The 17,188-nt window shown below is 39.0% G+C and overlaps 1 protein-coding gene across 1 annotated transcript; it reads left to right on the top strand.

The window, feature by feature from the left end:
• Window positions 12,325-12,879, top strand: LOC109225917 (uncharacterized mitochondrial protein AtMg00810-like). Its single transcript, XM_019390724.1, has one exon. It carries the CDS (start codon window positions 12,325-12,327, stop codon window positions 12,877-12,879), a length of 555 nt encoding a protein of 184 aa, XP_019246269.1.

Genomic DNA, 17,188 nt, shown 5'->3' with positions numbered 1-17,188 from the left:
TCACAGTAGAAACAAGAGAGGACTTGGCTATGGGACTCAAGCACCAAAATGGGACCCTAAAAGCAAGTACCTCACACTTCCTGAAAACAAAATACGCACACACTGTGGCAAGACTGGTCATACAAAAATGAATGTAATGCAAAAGTAAAGGCCAGTCAAAAGAACAAAGCCTTTGTTCAAGAAAAAGGTAAGCTGCCTGGATGGGCAAGAAGGAATTTGATTCACCTTTTTTCTTAGAGAAAGGGACCCAAACTAGTTTGGTTTCCTAAGACTAACCCCTGATTTCCTTTTGCAGGTCCAAGTGAAAGGGAGGAGCCAAATATGGTATATGGATAGTGGCTGCTCAAAACATATGACTGGGGACAAGGACCAGTTCCTTTCACTTGAGGACTTAAAAGGAGGTAATGTCTCCTTTGGTAATGGAAAGAAAGGTGAGATCATTGGGGTTGGAAAGGTAAGCGAAACAGATTCTCGTTCCATAGAGAATGTCTACCTGATAGATGGCTTAAAATATAGCCTAATAAGTGTTTCACAATTGTGTGACAGAGGTAACCTTGTGGCTTTTACCTCCACCAAATGCTTTGTGATNAAAGAAATAGACACACCCATTGCAACTGCCACTAAATCAGATGTTGATAAACCTGCTAGCAGACCTGACATTCTTTTCAGTGTGGGACTTTGTGCTCATTTTCAGGCAAATCCAACAGAGTCTCACTTGACTGCTGTCAAGAGGATACTGAGATATCTAAAAGGAACCACTGATTTGTGCCTTTGGTATCCTAAAGGTAGTAATTTTGATCTAGTAGGATATGCTGATGCTGATTATGCAGGTTTCCTAGTGGATAGCAAGAGCACCTCAGGTATGGCACACTTCCTTGGTTCATGTCTTGTGTCATGGGCTACCAAAAAGCAAAACTCTGTGGCCCTATCTACTGCTGAAACTGAGTATGTTGTTGCTGCTTCTTGTTGTGCTCAATTACTATGGATCAAACAACAGCTGGTAGATTTTGGAATTGAAGTGGGATGTATTCCAATATTCTGTGATAACACTAGTGCTATAAGTATGACAAAGAACCCTGTTCATCATAAGAGGACTAAGCACATAGATGTTAGACACCACTTCTTAAGAGATAACTATGAGAAATGATTGATTTCAATAGAATTCTGTGCTACTGATAAACAAATAGCTGACATCTTTACTAAAGCACTGAGTAGAGAAAACTTTGAGAGGAACATGTTGGAATTAGGGATGATTAAAATCACCTAATAGGTCCAGTTCAGAATGCACAATGAAAAAAAAATTCGAAAACAAAATGAAATTTTGTTTTGGTTAGGAGTTCTAACTATTGTGTAAATATCTAGATCAATTCTTACTCAGTTTCATACTTTAATCATTATACTCTTGTGACATGTGTATATATGACTCACTGATCTCTTACAAAGTTTTTGCTATTATGACATTTGAGGCATGTTTAAGAGAGTTCTACTTGAAGAACCTGGTTCATCAGTATATGCTTATGCGAAAGTTCAGGTATGTTTTCTATACGTTGCACAATTAGAAAGATTAATTTTTCAATCATGAGCAGAAGTCCTACATTCATCAAATTCCCAAAAATTCTATCCGTTGAGCATTGAACCAGTTTCATTCTCCTAGAACTCTAAAGAAAGCAGGATTTTTGCCTAAAATCTAGCGTCGCCTATTAACCACTAAGAGACCGGAGTTCTAAAGTGATTTGACTTCTAATTGACTCCTGCAAAAAGCTGTCGTTACTGTAATTACTTCTAATCATCTTTAAATACTCACCACACCCTTCTTCATTATTTCATAACCGTCAAAAATCCTCTCTAGTTCTGATTATCTTTTTCTCTCCAAAATTCCCAAATCTTCTCCAGAAATAATTCACAATGACTAATCCCCAAGATAATCCTGGAACTCCCCCACCAGTATCCCCTTCTAATACATCCTCATCTACACCCCCTAGTGAAACCCCAAAACCAAGGTTCCGCTGGCAGAAAATGTTGGCTAGAAAAAATGTAGCTTCTGGTTCTTTGAGAAAAGCTCTAAATGAGAAATTGAGGGCTAGCCAGAAGAAGGAAAGTTCTGCTAAAGAATCTGACTCCAGCTCTGAGTCTGAAGCTTTTATCTCTGCCAGCGAAGGTGAAGAACATGGTTCCTCTGACACTGACAAAAATCAAGAAACCCCTGGTGAGGTAAATTCTTGTTTGGTATTTTCTGATGTGGTTGAAAATGTAGATAATAGGTTTGTTTGGTTGGTTCTGTGAAAGATGTAAAGGGGGCTGAGTCAAGTAGGAAGGGAAGTAAAAAGAAAGAAAAAGTTCTTGCTATCTGTGGAGGTGTGGAGGAGAGTGGCAACAAGTCAGGGGAAAGTGGTTCTGGGGAAGCTGCTGAAGGTCTCGTTCATCTGAGCAAGCAACAGGATGAACCAGGTTCATCTGTTGAGGAAACCCTAGCTGACATTCTGAAAAAGGTTGGAGCCAGCTATGATCCAAAGAAGCGCAAAGCTTCCTCACAAAAGGCTCCAACTGCTTCCAAGACAACAAAGAAAAGTGAAGTGCCATCTCCAAAGCCTACTGTCCCTTCAGTACCAAAGGGAAGAGCTACTAGAAGCAAGGTGAAGCAAAGTGAAGCAGAATTGCAGAAAGCTCTGGAAGAGAGCAGGAAGAAAAAGAGGGAAAAAGGGAAGGCTAAGGTTGTGGAGAGTGTTGAGATAGCAGAAGAAGAAGAAGAAGAAGAAGAGGAGATGGACCTGGTCCATCAAGAAAGAGGAACAACTGAAGTTCCTACTCCCAAACCAAAAAGATCCAAGACTTCTTCCAAGAAGTCTTCCTCTTCACCTGTATCTGCTGAACCCTCCTTAGCCAAAAGAACCAGATCTGCATGAAAGGGAAACAGGTAAAAATTACTAAAGAAGGAGAAGAGTGGAGTGGAGAAGAAGAAGAGGAGGAGTCTGAGAAAGAATAGGATATGTTTGCCATCTTTGGCAGGAGAAAATTTTTGAAAGGCAGGTTGTTGAAAGACCTGGATGAGCCAGGAATGAGAAGATTGGTGGATACCCTAGCTGCACAAGGGTGGAAGGACATGGTCCTTGAAATGGATGGGAGGCTGGCCAGGAAGGAGCTGATTGAGTTCATGGCCAATGCCACTGTGAAAAATAGGGTAGTCTCCAGCATGGTGAAGGGTGTAAAAGTAGAGTTTGATGCAATCAAACTGGGTGAGATTCTGGACATACCAAGTGAAGGGTATGATGACTATACAAGGAGAGGTGGCCATGTCTGGAATCTCTCCCCACTGCTCTTCAAATTACTAGAAATTTCTGTGATGCTGCAAATGCTGAAGATGTACCTGAAGCCAGATCTGTTCAGAAGAGTGAGATGAGACCTGAGCACAAGGTCTTATTTGAATTTGTGAACAAGTGCCTGCTGCCCAGACAGGAGAGGAGGCATACTGCCAACTATATGGACCTGGTTCTTATGGAGTGCCTTGAGAGTGGAAAGCAGATAAATTGGCCTGCTTTTATTGTCAAACTATTGGACAAGGTCATTAATGGATATGTGTAGCTCGAGTGTTCCTATTTGAGGTCTTATAAGTTCGAGTGTTTGATGACTCGATGTGTCGATTGTCGATGACAGTCCCCGAGAATTCGGGTGCATTCGGGGTTTTGGCCCTTGAGCCGTTAAATAGAAAATAGTAGAGTTCTTTGATGCACAAAGTGTTTTGATATAATAAGAATGCTTCTTCAAATAATTGATACATGTGTACATGTTTTGCCGTTGGGGGCTCGACTATTCTACATGGACACGGTTCATTTGACCGTTTGGCCCATTACAACACTCCCCTATTCGAGGCCCTCCTTGGCATGAAACGCTTTCTTCGAGAATACGTCCTCCGAATGTGATGCCCCCCAGTGTTCGAGGTTGATTGAAAAGAAGCCTTGAATACTTGTTGAATATTCCTTAGGTAGCATATAGGTGTTGCCTCGTTAAAAANAGACCTGAGCACAGGTCTATTGAATTGTGACAGTGCCTGCTGCCCAGACAGGAGAGGAGGCATACTGCCAACTATATGGACCTGGTTCTTATGGAGTGCCTTGAGAGTGGAAAGCAGATAAATTGGCCTGCTTTTATTGTCAAACTATTGGACAAGGTCATTAATGGATCCAAGGCACATGCAACTCCATATCGGTTCATACTCACAACTGTGCTGGACAGGCTAAGGGTGCCTTTGAAGAAATGGAAGATGGCATCAAGAAAGGAGCATTTTGGTGTTAGGACCTTATTGGCTTGTGACTATCCTGTCAATGCCACCCCAGTTGAACCTGGTTCATCTCTGAAGATACCAGTGAATAGCAAGGTTAGGGCTTTGGTTCAAGAGTGTGGAACTAAGGATGCTGAAATTGCTAGTCTTCAGGCTCGTGTTGCTGATTCGGAAGCTGAAAGAGATAGCCTTCGAGCTGAGCTAGCAAAAGAAAAGGAGAAAAGTGAAGGAATGCTTAAGAATATGTTCAACCTTCTCCAAACCCATCCCTCTAGTTCCTCCAAGCCAGGTCTCCCAGTTCTTGTTTTTGAACCTATCTAGAACCCCCTGTGACCCAGATTCTGGACTTTTTCTGTTTTTGTTGCTCATGTTTGGAAGTTTTTCTTTCTCTTTGTGGTCTGTTTGTGCAAACATATCCTAATCAATGACAATTTTCTTTTTCTCTTGTTCTATGAAGATTCTGATCTTAATAGTTAATTTTGTTTGTTAGTTGTTGATTAATTGAACCATGTTTTCACTTGCAGTTGCCCCAGTGGCTATGAGTAATTATTTAAATCTGGGATTCACAATATTTGCAACTTTTCGATGATGCCAAAAGGGGGAAGAGATATTGTGCTTTACTTGTTATTCTGAATATTGTGATATTTATAACCTGATTAAACCTGGTCCTTGATGATACGTTAAAATTTCTAAGTTAAAGTGTTGATGATTAAGCTGAGTTCCACATGTTCTCTGATCAATAAAAGCACGGAGTTTGTCTTCATCAAAAAGGGAAATTTGTTAGCCCAAGTTCTGGTGAAGTTTTGAAGAATGACAAATGAACTCAGTCATGGACCAGGTCCATCATGTGAGACATAGTGTTTATCAACTTATACATGTGAGATACACGTGAAGGAGATAAGTCTCAAGGATAAAGCAGCAATATCTCCTAAACTGATCGAAAAGGTTGCATATTGGATGAGGAAAGAAAGTATCCTCATGGGAAGAGGACCAATCTGGATAAAGGATAGGGTTGAAGTTTGTATTGTTCAAGGACTCAACTTCAATGGAAGATCAGCAATTGAGTCTCAATCAAACTCTGATTACTAACTCATTAAATAACAATAATTGTTCTCTTTTACAGGCATTGCACAAACGCAGAAGTGAAACTAAATTGAGAGCAAAAGAGCGAGGCAATTTTGCAAGCAATTTATGTGAGATTCAAATGTGCATTCCTGAAGCTACTTGGACAAGATAGAAGAACCAATTCCATTGTGTTTATTCTTATTCTAGTTCAATTGTAGTAGGTGGTTTAAAGTTGTACCTTTCCAGCTTTTGTAGAAGCAATTGTAATAGGTACTTTGAGTATTCAAGTTATAGGCTAACTTGAAGGCATCGCAACAGTTGAGGCTGTGTGCCACACTGGGATTAGAGTTTAATCCTTAGGTTTACAAGAGTTTTGTAAATGCTGTTTTGGCTTAGTGATTTTAGTGGAAGTTTGGGAAAATCCTACTGAGTAGTAGGTCGTGGTTTTTTCACCTTTTGAGCCAGGTGTTTTCCACGTAAAAATCTCTGTGTTCTTTATTTTATGTACTCTTAATTCCGCAAACAGTAGTAGTAAGTACACCTAGAAGAACCAGGTTCTTCTAGAGCAAAAATTGGGTACCACACAAATCGCCCCCCCCCCTCTTGTGTGGTATTGACGTTTAGAACATCAAAAGTCTTTAAAGATTCTTAGTAGTGATAAGTGTATTAATGTCAAGTACTGAATTAAGCTCCCTACTGTTTGTGTTAGTTGTCAGTTAGGAAAAGGATGTAAGCTTCCATTTGAATTGAGAAATAAGATTGAAAAAGAGCCTTTGCTTAAACTTCACTGTATCGTTGGGGTCCAGCACCTGTTGAATCATCTCAACACATGAAATACTATGTGGTATTTGTTGATGACTGTACAAGATATACCTGGCTCTATCCACTAAGAAGGAAATCTAAATTCTATGACACTTTTGTTAAGTTTCAAAAGATGGTCGAGAAACAATTCACAAAGTCTATTAAGATTTTTCAGTATGAAGGAGGTGGTGAATTTAATAGCACTGCATTTGTTGAACATCTGGATAACTGTGGGATTGTTAAACAAATATCATGTCCTCACACACCTGAGCATTATGGAGTCTTTGAGAGGAAACACAAACATATAGTAGAAACTGGTCTGACTTTGTTGTTTCATGCAAAGTTGCCACAGTTTCTTTTGGTAGAAGCCTTCTTGACAGCTGTATTCTTAATTAACAGAATGCCTTCATCAGTGTTACAAATGATAACTCTATTCTTTATGCTCTTTGGAGAGCATCTGGATTATAATAGTCTAAAGGTTTTTGGATGCAGGTGTGTTGACACCCAATTTTGCCCTCATATTTTTAAATAGTATATATACTTTCAAAACATCAATTTTGCATCATTATTTAATTTACAAAATTTATGCAGGCATTTTCCATAATTTTTCATAATTTTTAAAACTTTAAAATTAAGTTTCTTATATTTAAGTATCTAGTAATTACTCCTTCAGATTACTTTGTGATGGCTTAGTTACATAAAATTATTATTTGCATCTATAATATATGTCTCAATATTTTTATCCAATTTATATAATTACATTAGTATTTTAAAGCTATTTGCACGATTTTGCAGTAATAGCCCATATTCATACAGAAATGCTCTTTATTTATATTATTTGTGTCAAAAATAGCATTTTATATTTTTTAAATACTAAGTTATTATTTTTAAGCATTTCAGTGTATAAATCCCTGGCCCAAGGCCAAATGACCCCTTTAATTATAACCCGGTCGCAACCAGCTTAGTAGCCCGAGTCGCTTCCCCGTTTGATATTGGCCATTAATCTTAAATGATCAACGACCCATAATTAACCTACCCGTTCTTTATATTACCCCTTACCCAAAACCCTAGCCCATTTTCTACCAACCGGACGCCTTTGTATCCTCACACATTCTCATCTCTCAAACCTAAACCCTAGCCGCCCTCACTCAAACCCCAATTCGACCTTACATGGAAATTATCCATGATTCCTTTTCTTTCTTGTATACGCAGAGTTACTTACCATCTCTCGAACGCTACAAGTACTGGGTACTTGATTATTTATGGAAGTTGAGTTGTTGGTGTTCTTTTGATTCTGATTCTGTATCATCTACATGTTTTTGACCCGATACACTAACTATCAGACCCCCACGGTTTCGATTTAGTGAGATTTTTACCATTTTTCTTTCTCGTCTAAATTAGGGTTTCCTGGATTTGCCCTAAAAACTGATTCTAATTGATTTTGCATGCTATAGTTTCCTTATTTTGTGTTTAATTTACTGTATTTCCTTATTTTATGTGTTAATCTTTAACTACTATATAAACCCCTCCCCTTAATCCCCTTAAACAGACTTTCGAACCTCCTAATCACTGCTATTGTTCTCACTATTCCCCCATTTTACTCACTCACTCACTGTTACACTCGAATACTCTCTAAACGTTGAATTCTGGGTCGGCTGAAAGCCAAGGCCATTAAACGACCTTCTCCGGTGCAAGCACTGCTCGGAGCCCATTCTCGAGGCTCTTGTGAACTCTGAAACATCGGAGACTTGGGGTTCTTGCTATTACGATTTTTATTTCTCTTTGATTTTGCTACTGGTTAGTGCTTTTTAACCTTTGCAATGTTAAATTTCTTTCTTTCTTTCTGCATACCTATATGTGTTTGAATTACATGAGCATGATTTAACTATGATAATGCTTAATACTCCTTTGTCATTCTGTGATAATTGAACGCATGAGATAGCTTACTGCTTTGTCCTTAGCTTGTGTTAGGATAATATGTATTATTCACTACGGTTTGCACGCCTATGTTGATTGCTTGTGATTTCTGTATCTCTAGCATCTGAATATGTTCAGTTTTGAGCTTTAATGCCAGTCCATTTTGATATGAATCTGACTATTGTGGCCATATGTTGTTAAACTTCTGCATATTTTGTTTGGACACTATCACAACTCTATGGAAATCACTCTCACTTTGAATGAATCCTTTGGTGCTAAGTCTTGTGTCTGCTTGACTGCTCTTTGTGTACTAGTCCAAACTATCAGAATGCTATTTAAAATTTTGCTCTAAAACATGTTCCCCTACTATTGTGTCACTCAACATGAGCCCTCATACTCATTGGTGATTGGTTGAGATTTTAACAGTTACTTCAACTTGTTTTCCATGCCCTGTTTTGAACCATTTTGTCTTTATAGCATAACTTAGACTGTCTTAGTTAATTAGTTTATTGTGTCAATCCCAGAATATCTATATGTGCTATTTGGTATGAGCTTGCTGTCTGAACCTCTACAATATTTGTCCTGCATGTACAATATGTTTCAACTTGTATTAAGACCATGATCTTGTTTCTATGCCAAAATGTTTCCCCAGTATGCCTTTAGTTCATTTGATACCCTACCCCTTCAGTGATTGTCACAATGTGTGTTCCCATCATGCCTAAATACTGATTAACATGGCACTAGGATGTATATTTGACTTAATTTGAACCTTTAGGTCTCAACTAGCTTAGCATCATGTATCTATACATGATAATCCATGTATACCTGCAAACCTGTTTCTTCTCCTATTCTTTCAATATGAAGTTGTCTATGTGGTACTTTGCTATGTGTGGAAATCCTGCTGGTCTGCTTGACTAGTTGCTCTGTATGCTTAACTTGGTGTATCACTTATTTCCTGTCCTTCCACCACTTTCCACTCTCCACACTTGGTGCTCATGCTATTCTGAATTCTCATGCTTAGCCGGCTGAAAGCCAAGGCTATCTAGGTTATGTTGTTGACCTCCCTAGTGTGAGCACTGCTTGGGTCCAATTGAGGCCGTTGTGAACTCTAACACACTAGGTATTGGTCCTTAGTCATTCCTTCAACTTCCAATACTGTTCCTATTGTTCCCTTTCCCCTTTTATGGACTCTGTGTCCAAATTTTGTTGTTCAAGTGGTGCAAAACTTGGTACTGTGGTTAAGTAAATCGGTTTGGGCTCTTCTGTGGACCCTTGGGTCGTGTATTGAATGGGGCTCTCTGTTGAAGGCCTAGGTACGCTGTGAGAGATGTTGAAGGCCCAGGCAATGCTAGGTATTCCTTTTTATCATTATTTGGGCGTACTGTGGGCCTGTTCAGTGTTATGTAACATTGTTACTTTACTCATTATGGGGCCTGTAATAACCTTTGTATAAACACTTGGGGTTGTTAGTAAAGGGAGTGGGCTATATTTTAATATTTACACGCGATGGATAGATAACGCGCCTATAGGACCTAATAATGTGTTTGCTATATGTGTCGTTCACTCTCCATGTACACTATAGAAATCATGACATTTGGAGAAGCAGACACTCACTCTACTCGTCTACTAGCAAAGCATGAGCTCAATTGCTTTGATTATCTTTGTTGCTATATGATTATTAGAAAACATGCCCATAGGAAGTAAAAATCAATTTGCATTACTGCTGCATATATGCTAGAGATCATGCCTATCGGATTTCAATCATCTCATTTGTTATGGTATCACACAATTCACCTAGAAAACATGCCTATAGGGTTAAAGTATAACCATAAAATCGGTCCCCTATAGGATACCATTATTCGTCTTAACAACTGTTAATGATGCACCTCTCAATTCTGTTTATTGTTCACTTAGGCCACTATTGAAAGCATGCATAATTCTGGGCTCTTCTCTAGTATATTTCATTGTCACTTAGTGCTTAAAGCACTTAGACACAACATCTACTGGATTAACAACTGGAATTCTGCAATTTTTAATAATCAGTATGCGACAATCGTATAATCCTGTCTATAAGCAACGCTTGACCTCTGAAACTGCTTGCATATTTGGATGCCTACCACGTATAAATCATGTCTATAGGAAATTAAATTCCTTAATCATTGAATTGCCTAGCCTGAAAATCTGTTTGCGCGTGCATTTGCTGTTTAATTGTGGAGGTTAATTTGAGCCTTTGACTGCATCCGTACGTGAAGTTCAACGTATTTTTTGTATGTCGCCTAGTTTTGACATTTTGAGCAGGATAAGTTAAGTCTAGAACCACCAAAAGTAGAGGTCCAATGCCTCGTGGACCATAGGCACGAGACGGGTAGTGCACGCATAAGGTACGACTTATAATTGAACTAGTGCGCTTTAGGTAACAACTTGAAGATAGTAATCGGGTAGCAGGAGATGATAGTTTGTGCCCACTGAATAATATGAGTAACACCCCGTTTAGAGGGAGTTACAAAGTATTATTTATGTCGCACGGGGTGATCCTTTAGGCTAAAAAGCTTAGGAAACCCCCCCCCCCCCCCATCTTATTCCTATTTATCAAGTGTTTGTATCTATTCAAGTCTTTTGATAATAAAACTTCCCAAACTTCTTGTTTCTCTCTTTCCTTATTTATCTGACTAATTCATATAGTTCATGTTCGGCCAGGACCCACGGTTCTGGACCTCGAAGATTTCCTAACACCTTCTCCTCGAGGTAATTTCGAGCCCTTACCCGATCTTTGGTGATGTAAGCTAGTCAAACCCGAGTCATATGCAAATAGGTGCCCTAACACACCTTAAACCATTAGGTGGCGACTCTTCTCTTTTAACCCTTCCTTTGGAAGAGTTGTCACGTGTCGAAACCCGATTTCGCAAAAAAATGGGGCGCGACAAGGTGTTTTCCTTACTTGAAAGGAAACAAAATTCTCCCCAAAGACCTATCCTTGTGTGTTATTGGATACAGTAGCCTTCATAAAGGCTATAGGTGCTACCACCCACCTACTAGGAGAGTGTTTGTCTCCAGACATGTGGTCTTTGATGAGAACACATTGCCTTATGTGCAATTAGATGCACCACTAGACAATTCAATGACTCTACTTACATTGATACCTTTTATGAGTTTTTCTCCAGGTTGCAGGATACCTCAAGCTCAGATGTGGACTCTTCTAATTCAGGGGAAGTGTTAAATGGATCACCATTAAGTGATCAAAGTTATTAGCCCACAACTGATGTGAATGTACCACCACCAAGTGATCAGTCCATACCTGATGCTCCAATTGATGCTCATGCTGATGCTCCTGATGAGAATGCTGAGCTTACATCAACAACTGTCCACAATGCTGAGCCTGCTGAATCTCCTTTAGCAGCACTTCCTACAGGAACAGATGATCACATGACTGCAGCAACTCCTAGCCTTCCTTGGATCACTACTGATGCCCCTACTGAACCTTAATCCACTGGATCAAGTGAAGAATCAAACAGCTCAACTCAGGACAATGCACCTTCTGACTCTAATGTGTTTTCAGTTTATGATCTAATTAGGATACAGAAGTGATACCAACATAAGCAGAGCCCATTTATGATGCAGAAACAGCAGAGCATACATCAAATGCACAAAAGCATCACATGGTGACAAGATAAAAATCAAAAAACATGCTAGTGAGACACATATGTCTGGTAGCAGCTAAGGAGCCACGGACCATGAATGAGGCACTTAGCTCACCATAATGGCTTGAAGCTATGCAAGAGGAGATAAATGCACTTCACCAAAATAAAACCTGAACACTAGTGCCCAAGGCACCTGGTATGAACATAGTTGGCCCTAGGTGGGTGTTTAAAACCAAGTTAAAGGCTGATGGATCCATTGATAGGTACGAGGAAAAACTATTTGCCAAAGGGTATTTATAGCTTGAAGGAGTAGGCTTTGAAGAAACCTTCAGTCGAGTTGTTAAAGCAACAACTATAAGAGTAATTCTCTCAGTAGCTATGAGTCTCCATTGGTGTATCAGGAAACTAGATTTAAAGAATGCATTTATGCATGGACATCTATAGAAGGAAGTGTACATGAGTCATCAACCAGGTTTTAAAGATCCTAGACATCCTGACAGTGTGTGCATTCTAAAGAAAGCACTGTATGGCCTTAAGCAGGCACCTAGAGCCTAGTTTGATAGGGTCAGTCTACATTTGCTTCACCTTGGGTTTAAATGCAGTAAGTCATACTCCTCACTCTTTGTGATGCACTATAAAAGAGGCAGAATCCTGCTTCTTCTGTATGTTGATGATATAATTGGCACCGGGAGTCACACTGCACTAATTTCAGAAATCATTGGTGAACTAGGGAAGGAGTTTGCTATGAAGGATCTTGGTCCTCTGCACTTCTTCTTAGGTACCGAGGTCACCTACTTTACTGGAGGAATTCATCTGAATCAAAGTAAGTATGTTGTAGAATTACTTGCCAAGAATAGCATGGCACTTGCTAAACCAATAAGTACACCTCTAGCACATAAGCATGGTCTACAAGAGACTGTGGATGATCAAGTGGATGCTTCACTATACATGAGTATAGTTTGCAGTCTGCAGTATTTAACTCTCACAAGGCCATACATTGATCATGCAGTGAATTTGGCAAGTCAATTCATGCAAAGTCCAAACAACACTCTTTACCAAGCTATAAAAAGGATCCTTAGATATGTGAAGGGCACAACTGAGTATGGTTTAAGAATCTTGTCTCAGTCACCATTCAGGTTATATGGTTTCTCTGGTGTAGACTGGGAAGGGTCCTATGACTAGGAGATCAACTACAGGCTAACCCAGGAGTTAATTGCATATCTTGGACATCCAAGAAGCAACACACAGTGGCAAGGTCTAGTATAAAAGCTGAGTATAGAGCATTGGCCCCGACAGCAGTTGAAATGACATGGATAACCTACATTCTCAATGACATTGGAGTTCGTTTAAAAACTACACCAGCATTGTTTTGTGATAACTTGAGTGCACTATATATGACAGTGAATTCGGTAATGCATGCCACAACAAAACATGTTGAGATGAACTATCATTTTGTTAGAGAAAAGGCTGCTGGTGGTCAGCTTGTCACAAGGGTTTGTTAGATCAAAAAATCAGCTAGTTGACATTCATACTAAGGCATTGAATAAGCAAATGTTAATTTGCAGGTTTTCGAAGCAAGCTAGAAGTGGTAATTCCACTCCTCACTAGATTGAGGAGAAGTGTTGAAGAAGCTGATCACGATAAGGATAAGCTTACACGAGATAAGGATGGTTAGATTGCATTGTATAGTTTGTACTTAACTCAATGTAATAGTCATACATGTAGTAGAGCTCTAAGTCATTTGTAGAAGCTATCACTTAGCATACTTAGCCTAGTTTTTTGATTGTTTTGTGATTTGTATAAATCCAGTCACTTGTGGCTTTGTAAGACATGTGAAAACACACGATTACTGAATATAATTCCTTCTCAATCTTGTGATTTTCTACGGATCCTATTTGTAGTAGTGAAGTCTTAATTAACAACTGATTTCTATGCAAAAACATGTCCAGCTCTACTCAAAGTTGTTACTTAAGAAGTCCACAAACCACAGTGCGATCAAATATGAAATGAGAATGGCAGCTTCTTTGCTTCGCCTTCACTTCCATGCCTGCTTTGTTAATGTGAGTTTTAGAGGCCTTCTCTAAATAAGATTTCTTGTTTTCTTAATAAAGTAGTCTTCCATCAACTAAAGTTTTTATATGTTGCAAAAGAACCAATTATCATGTGCTAAAATTGTTGATTTCTTGCTTGCCCAATATATTGTCCTCCCCCCTTTTTTTATGAGTTCCACATGGTGTCCGGTACGAGCATTAGGACACCAACTTATTCAGATTGACACCGCGTAAGACCCATTAAAGGGGAAGCTCTCCTTACCAGAACTATTGCTAAAAGATATATAAGTTTACGTCTTGCTTTAAATGTCACATAATTGTAAATATTAAACTTAAAGTTTTTATACTAGAAAGCCATGTTTGATATCTTGGGATGGTATGTAGCGTCATTTTGCCTTTTCTTCTAATATTGACGCAGTACTATCAGATTCTATTAAGATTAGAACTTGAATGTAATTATTTAACTAGTAGCCACATTTTCTGCAATTAGTTAGTTAGGCTGTTAGTGCTAGTTTTGTAAGTGGCTAGTTTTGTAAGTAGTTAGTTACATTGTTAGTTAGTGTCAGTGAGTAGTTTGTATATATGTATAGGTGCATTACCATTTCCTAATTCAATTCAATGAGAATGTTTACTTTCATTCCAAAAGATCTCGAACCTCCTTCTCCTTTCTCTCCCTGAGTTTCATGGCAAACAGCCATGGCGGATGAGCTTTAGCTCAATCACTCTCTTTGATAATGCTCAATTTTTGTCATGGTATCAGAGCCAAGTTTTATCTACTGAGGTAACTTGCGATCTCCTGTCTCGTTTTTCTCTTCAATTCACAATTAAAGTTTTAGGTCTTTCTCGAAATTGTCAATCACTTTTGTCTCTTGTGAAACCCTGTTTGAAATTGTATTTTTTCTGTGATCTCGTTTGATTGCAACAAATCGTAGCAACTTTAAGTGTTCTCGAAGGTTTCTCTGTTGAATTCTTGTTTCCTATCTTTGATGCACGGTTTAGATCAATCGAGATTTGTAGTTTAAGTAATGGCTGGAGATACTGTAAACAAAGACACTTTAGATACTTCAAGTCCCCTATACATGCATCCGTGAAAGTGTTTGATGGCACAGGATATAGATCATGGAAGAGAGGTGTACTTAGAGCCCTCTCAGTGAAGAATAAGGTTGGCTTCATAACAGGGAATTGTCAGAACCAGTAATTGGACATGCAACTTTTGATAAGTGGAACGATGTGATGATATGGTGACTTCGTGGATTCTGAATTCTCTTTCAAAAGACCTAGCGGATGGTTTACAATATGTAAATGATGCAAAGGAGTTGTGGAAGGAATTAGAAGATAGGTATGATCAAACAAATTATGCAAAACTCTATTAACTCCAGAAAGAAATCAATGATCTAAGTCAAGGAACTCTGGATATAACAGGCTATTACACTAAGATGAAGAAACTATGGGAAGAATTAAACGCATTAAATGCACATGCACAGTGCAGTTGCCAGTGCATCTGTGGTGCTAAGGCTAGTATACAGAAAGCTGAGCAAGACAGAAGACTGATACAGTTTTTTATGGGGTTAAATGAGGTGTATACTGTCGTAAGAGGGACTATACTGATGACGAATCCTCTTCCAAGCATTGCACAAGCCTTCTCTATCCTTATACAAGAAGAGAAGCAAAGAGAAGTTAGGCCACACAATTAATAGTTGGTAATTGAGTCTACATCACTGAATGCCAAAGGCCCAGGAAATAACATTTTTAGAACCAATTATAATCAACACATGAGTACTTCCTCTGGTGGGAACAACAGCTATGGAAGAGGTTATATAGGAAATAGACTTAGGCCATTCTGTGATTTCTGCAAGAGACCAGGGCACACCAAGGACAAGTGTTACAAAATCCAAGGTTATCCACAAAACATGAAGTACAAAAATGGTAATAGGGGAAGAAAAATGGCAGCAAATGTATTTGACACAGCTGACAATGGAGCAACCTTGACAGATGAAGGGGGAAATTCTCAGGAGCAAGGTAGAACCATGCAGCAACTAACCAAGGAACAATATGGACAACTGCTGAGCATATTGGAAAGCTTAAAGAGTGGAAATAATAGAGACAACTCAGGAAACATCAACATGACTGGTGGTGCTGTTAACTTTGCAGGTATGACTGCCTGTAACACTTCTCTTGATCTAGTGCACAGTCTTATGAAAGTTTTAAAGAGAATGCTAATTCTTGGATCCTTTACTCAGGAGCCACTAACCATATGACTTATAACAAAGAATCTTTGAGTAACATCAAAACTCTGGTTTGTCCTTTCCTAGTTTCTTTGCCAAATGGATATTAAGTAAAACTGACAATAGTTGGAGATGTCATTCTCAGTCCTCAATTTACCCAAAAAAGAGTCTTATATGTACCTAGTTTCAAGTTCAATATGATCTCTGTTCACTCATTGACAGTTCAACTTGATTGCATCATCATATTCACTAAGTTTTCATGTATCCTTCTATAGGGCCTTTCACTGAGGAGGCCTCTGGAGATTGGTAAAGTCAGAGACAGCCTCTACCTTCACTATTCAAATTCAAGAAAGAACAGTTCTTCTATCATACCACTCACACACAGATCTGCACCGCATCTACCTCAGGTAGTCATAGTATCAATAATGTACACTGTCAGCACCATCTTTGTAATTCTGAACCTAGTGCATCTATTCCTCCTCATGTTTGTGATAATAAAAGTGTACAAGTTCCTTTAAGTTCCAATAGAACTTCTTCTGACAAAATAGATTCAGTGTGCAGCAAATGTAGACCTGGTGACATGGATCTCTTGTGGCATAACAGGCTAGGCCATGTACCTTTTATCAAGATGAAGGGTATCAATTCCATACCTATAGCCTTTGCAAGCAAACAACCTTTTATGTGTTCTATCTGTCCTATGGCCAGGCAGAATAGATCTTCATTCCCAGAAAGAACCACTTCCACCACCAAAGTATTTGAACTCCTCCATGTGGATATGTGGGGCCCTTATCATGCACCAACTCATGACAATCACAGCTATGTCATCACCCTAGTTGATGACTATAGCAGATGTACTTGGACACATCTCTTGACTAGTAAAAGCAATGCCCTACATGTCATAAAAGCTTTCTGTGCAATGGTCCAAAACCATTTCAATACCTTAATAAAGGCTATCAGAACTGACAATGGTCTGGATTTTGTGAACACTAAAACAACCATGTTCTTCCAAGCCAAAGGGATCTTACACCAGAAAACTTGTCCTTATAGCCCTCAACAGAATGGTATAGTCGAAAGAAAATATAAGTACCTCCTTGAAACTGCAAGGGCATTGTTGTACCAGTCCAAACTGCCTATAAGATACTGGGGAAGTGCATCCTAACTTCTACCTACCTGATCAATAGATTGCCATCCTCATCCCTCAAAGGGAAATGTCCT

Source organism: Nicotiana attenuata, chromosome 5 (genome assembly GCF_001879085.1).
Source record: "Nicotiana attenuata strain UT chromosome 5, NIATTr2, whole genome shotgun sequence".
NCBI lineage: Eukaryota > Viridiplantae > Streptophyta > Magnoliopsida > Solanales > Solanaceae > Nicotiana > Nicotiana attenuata.
Note: the sequence above shows the minus strand (reverse complement) of the source record. Positions and strands in the feature narration are given on the sequence as shown.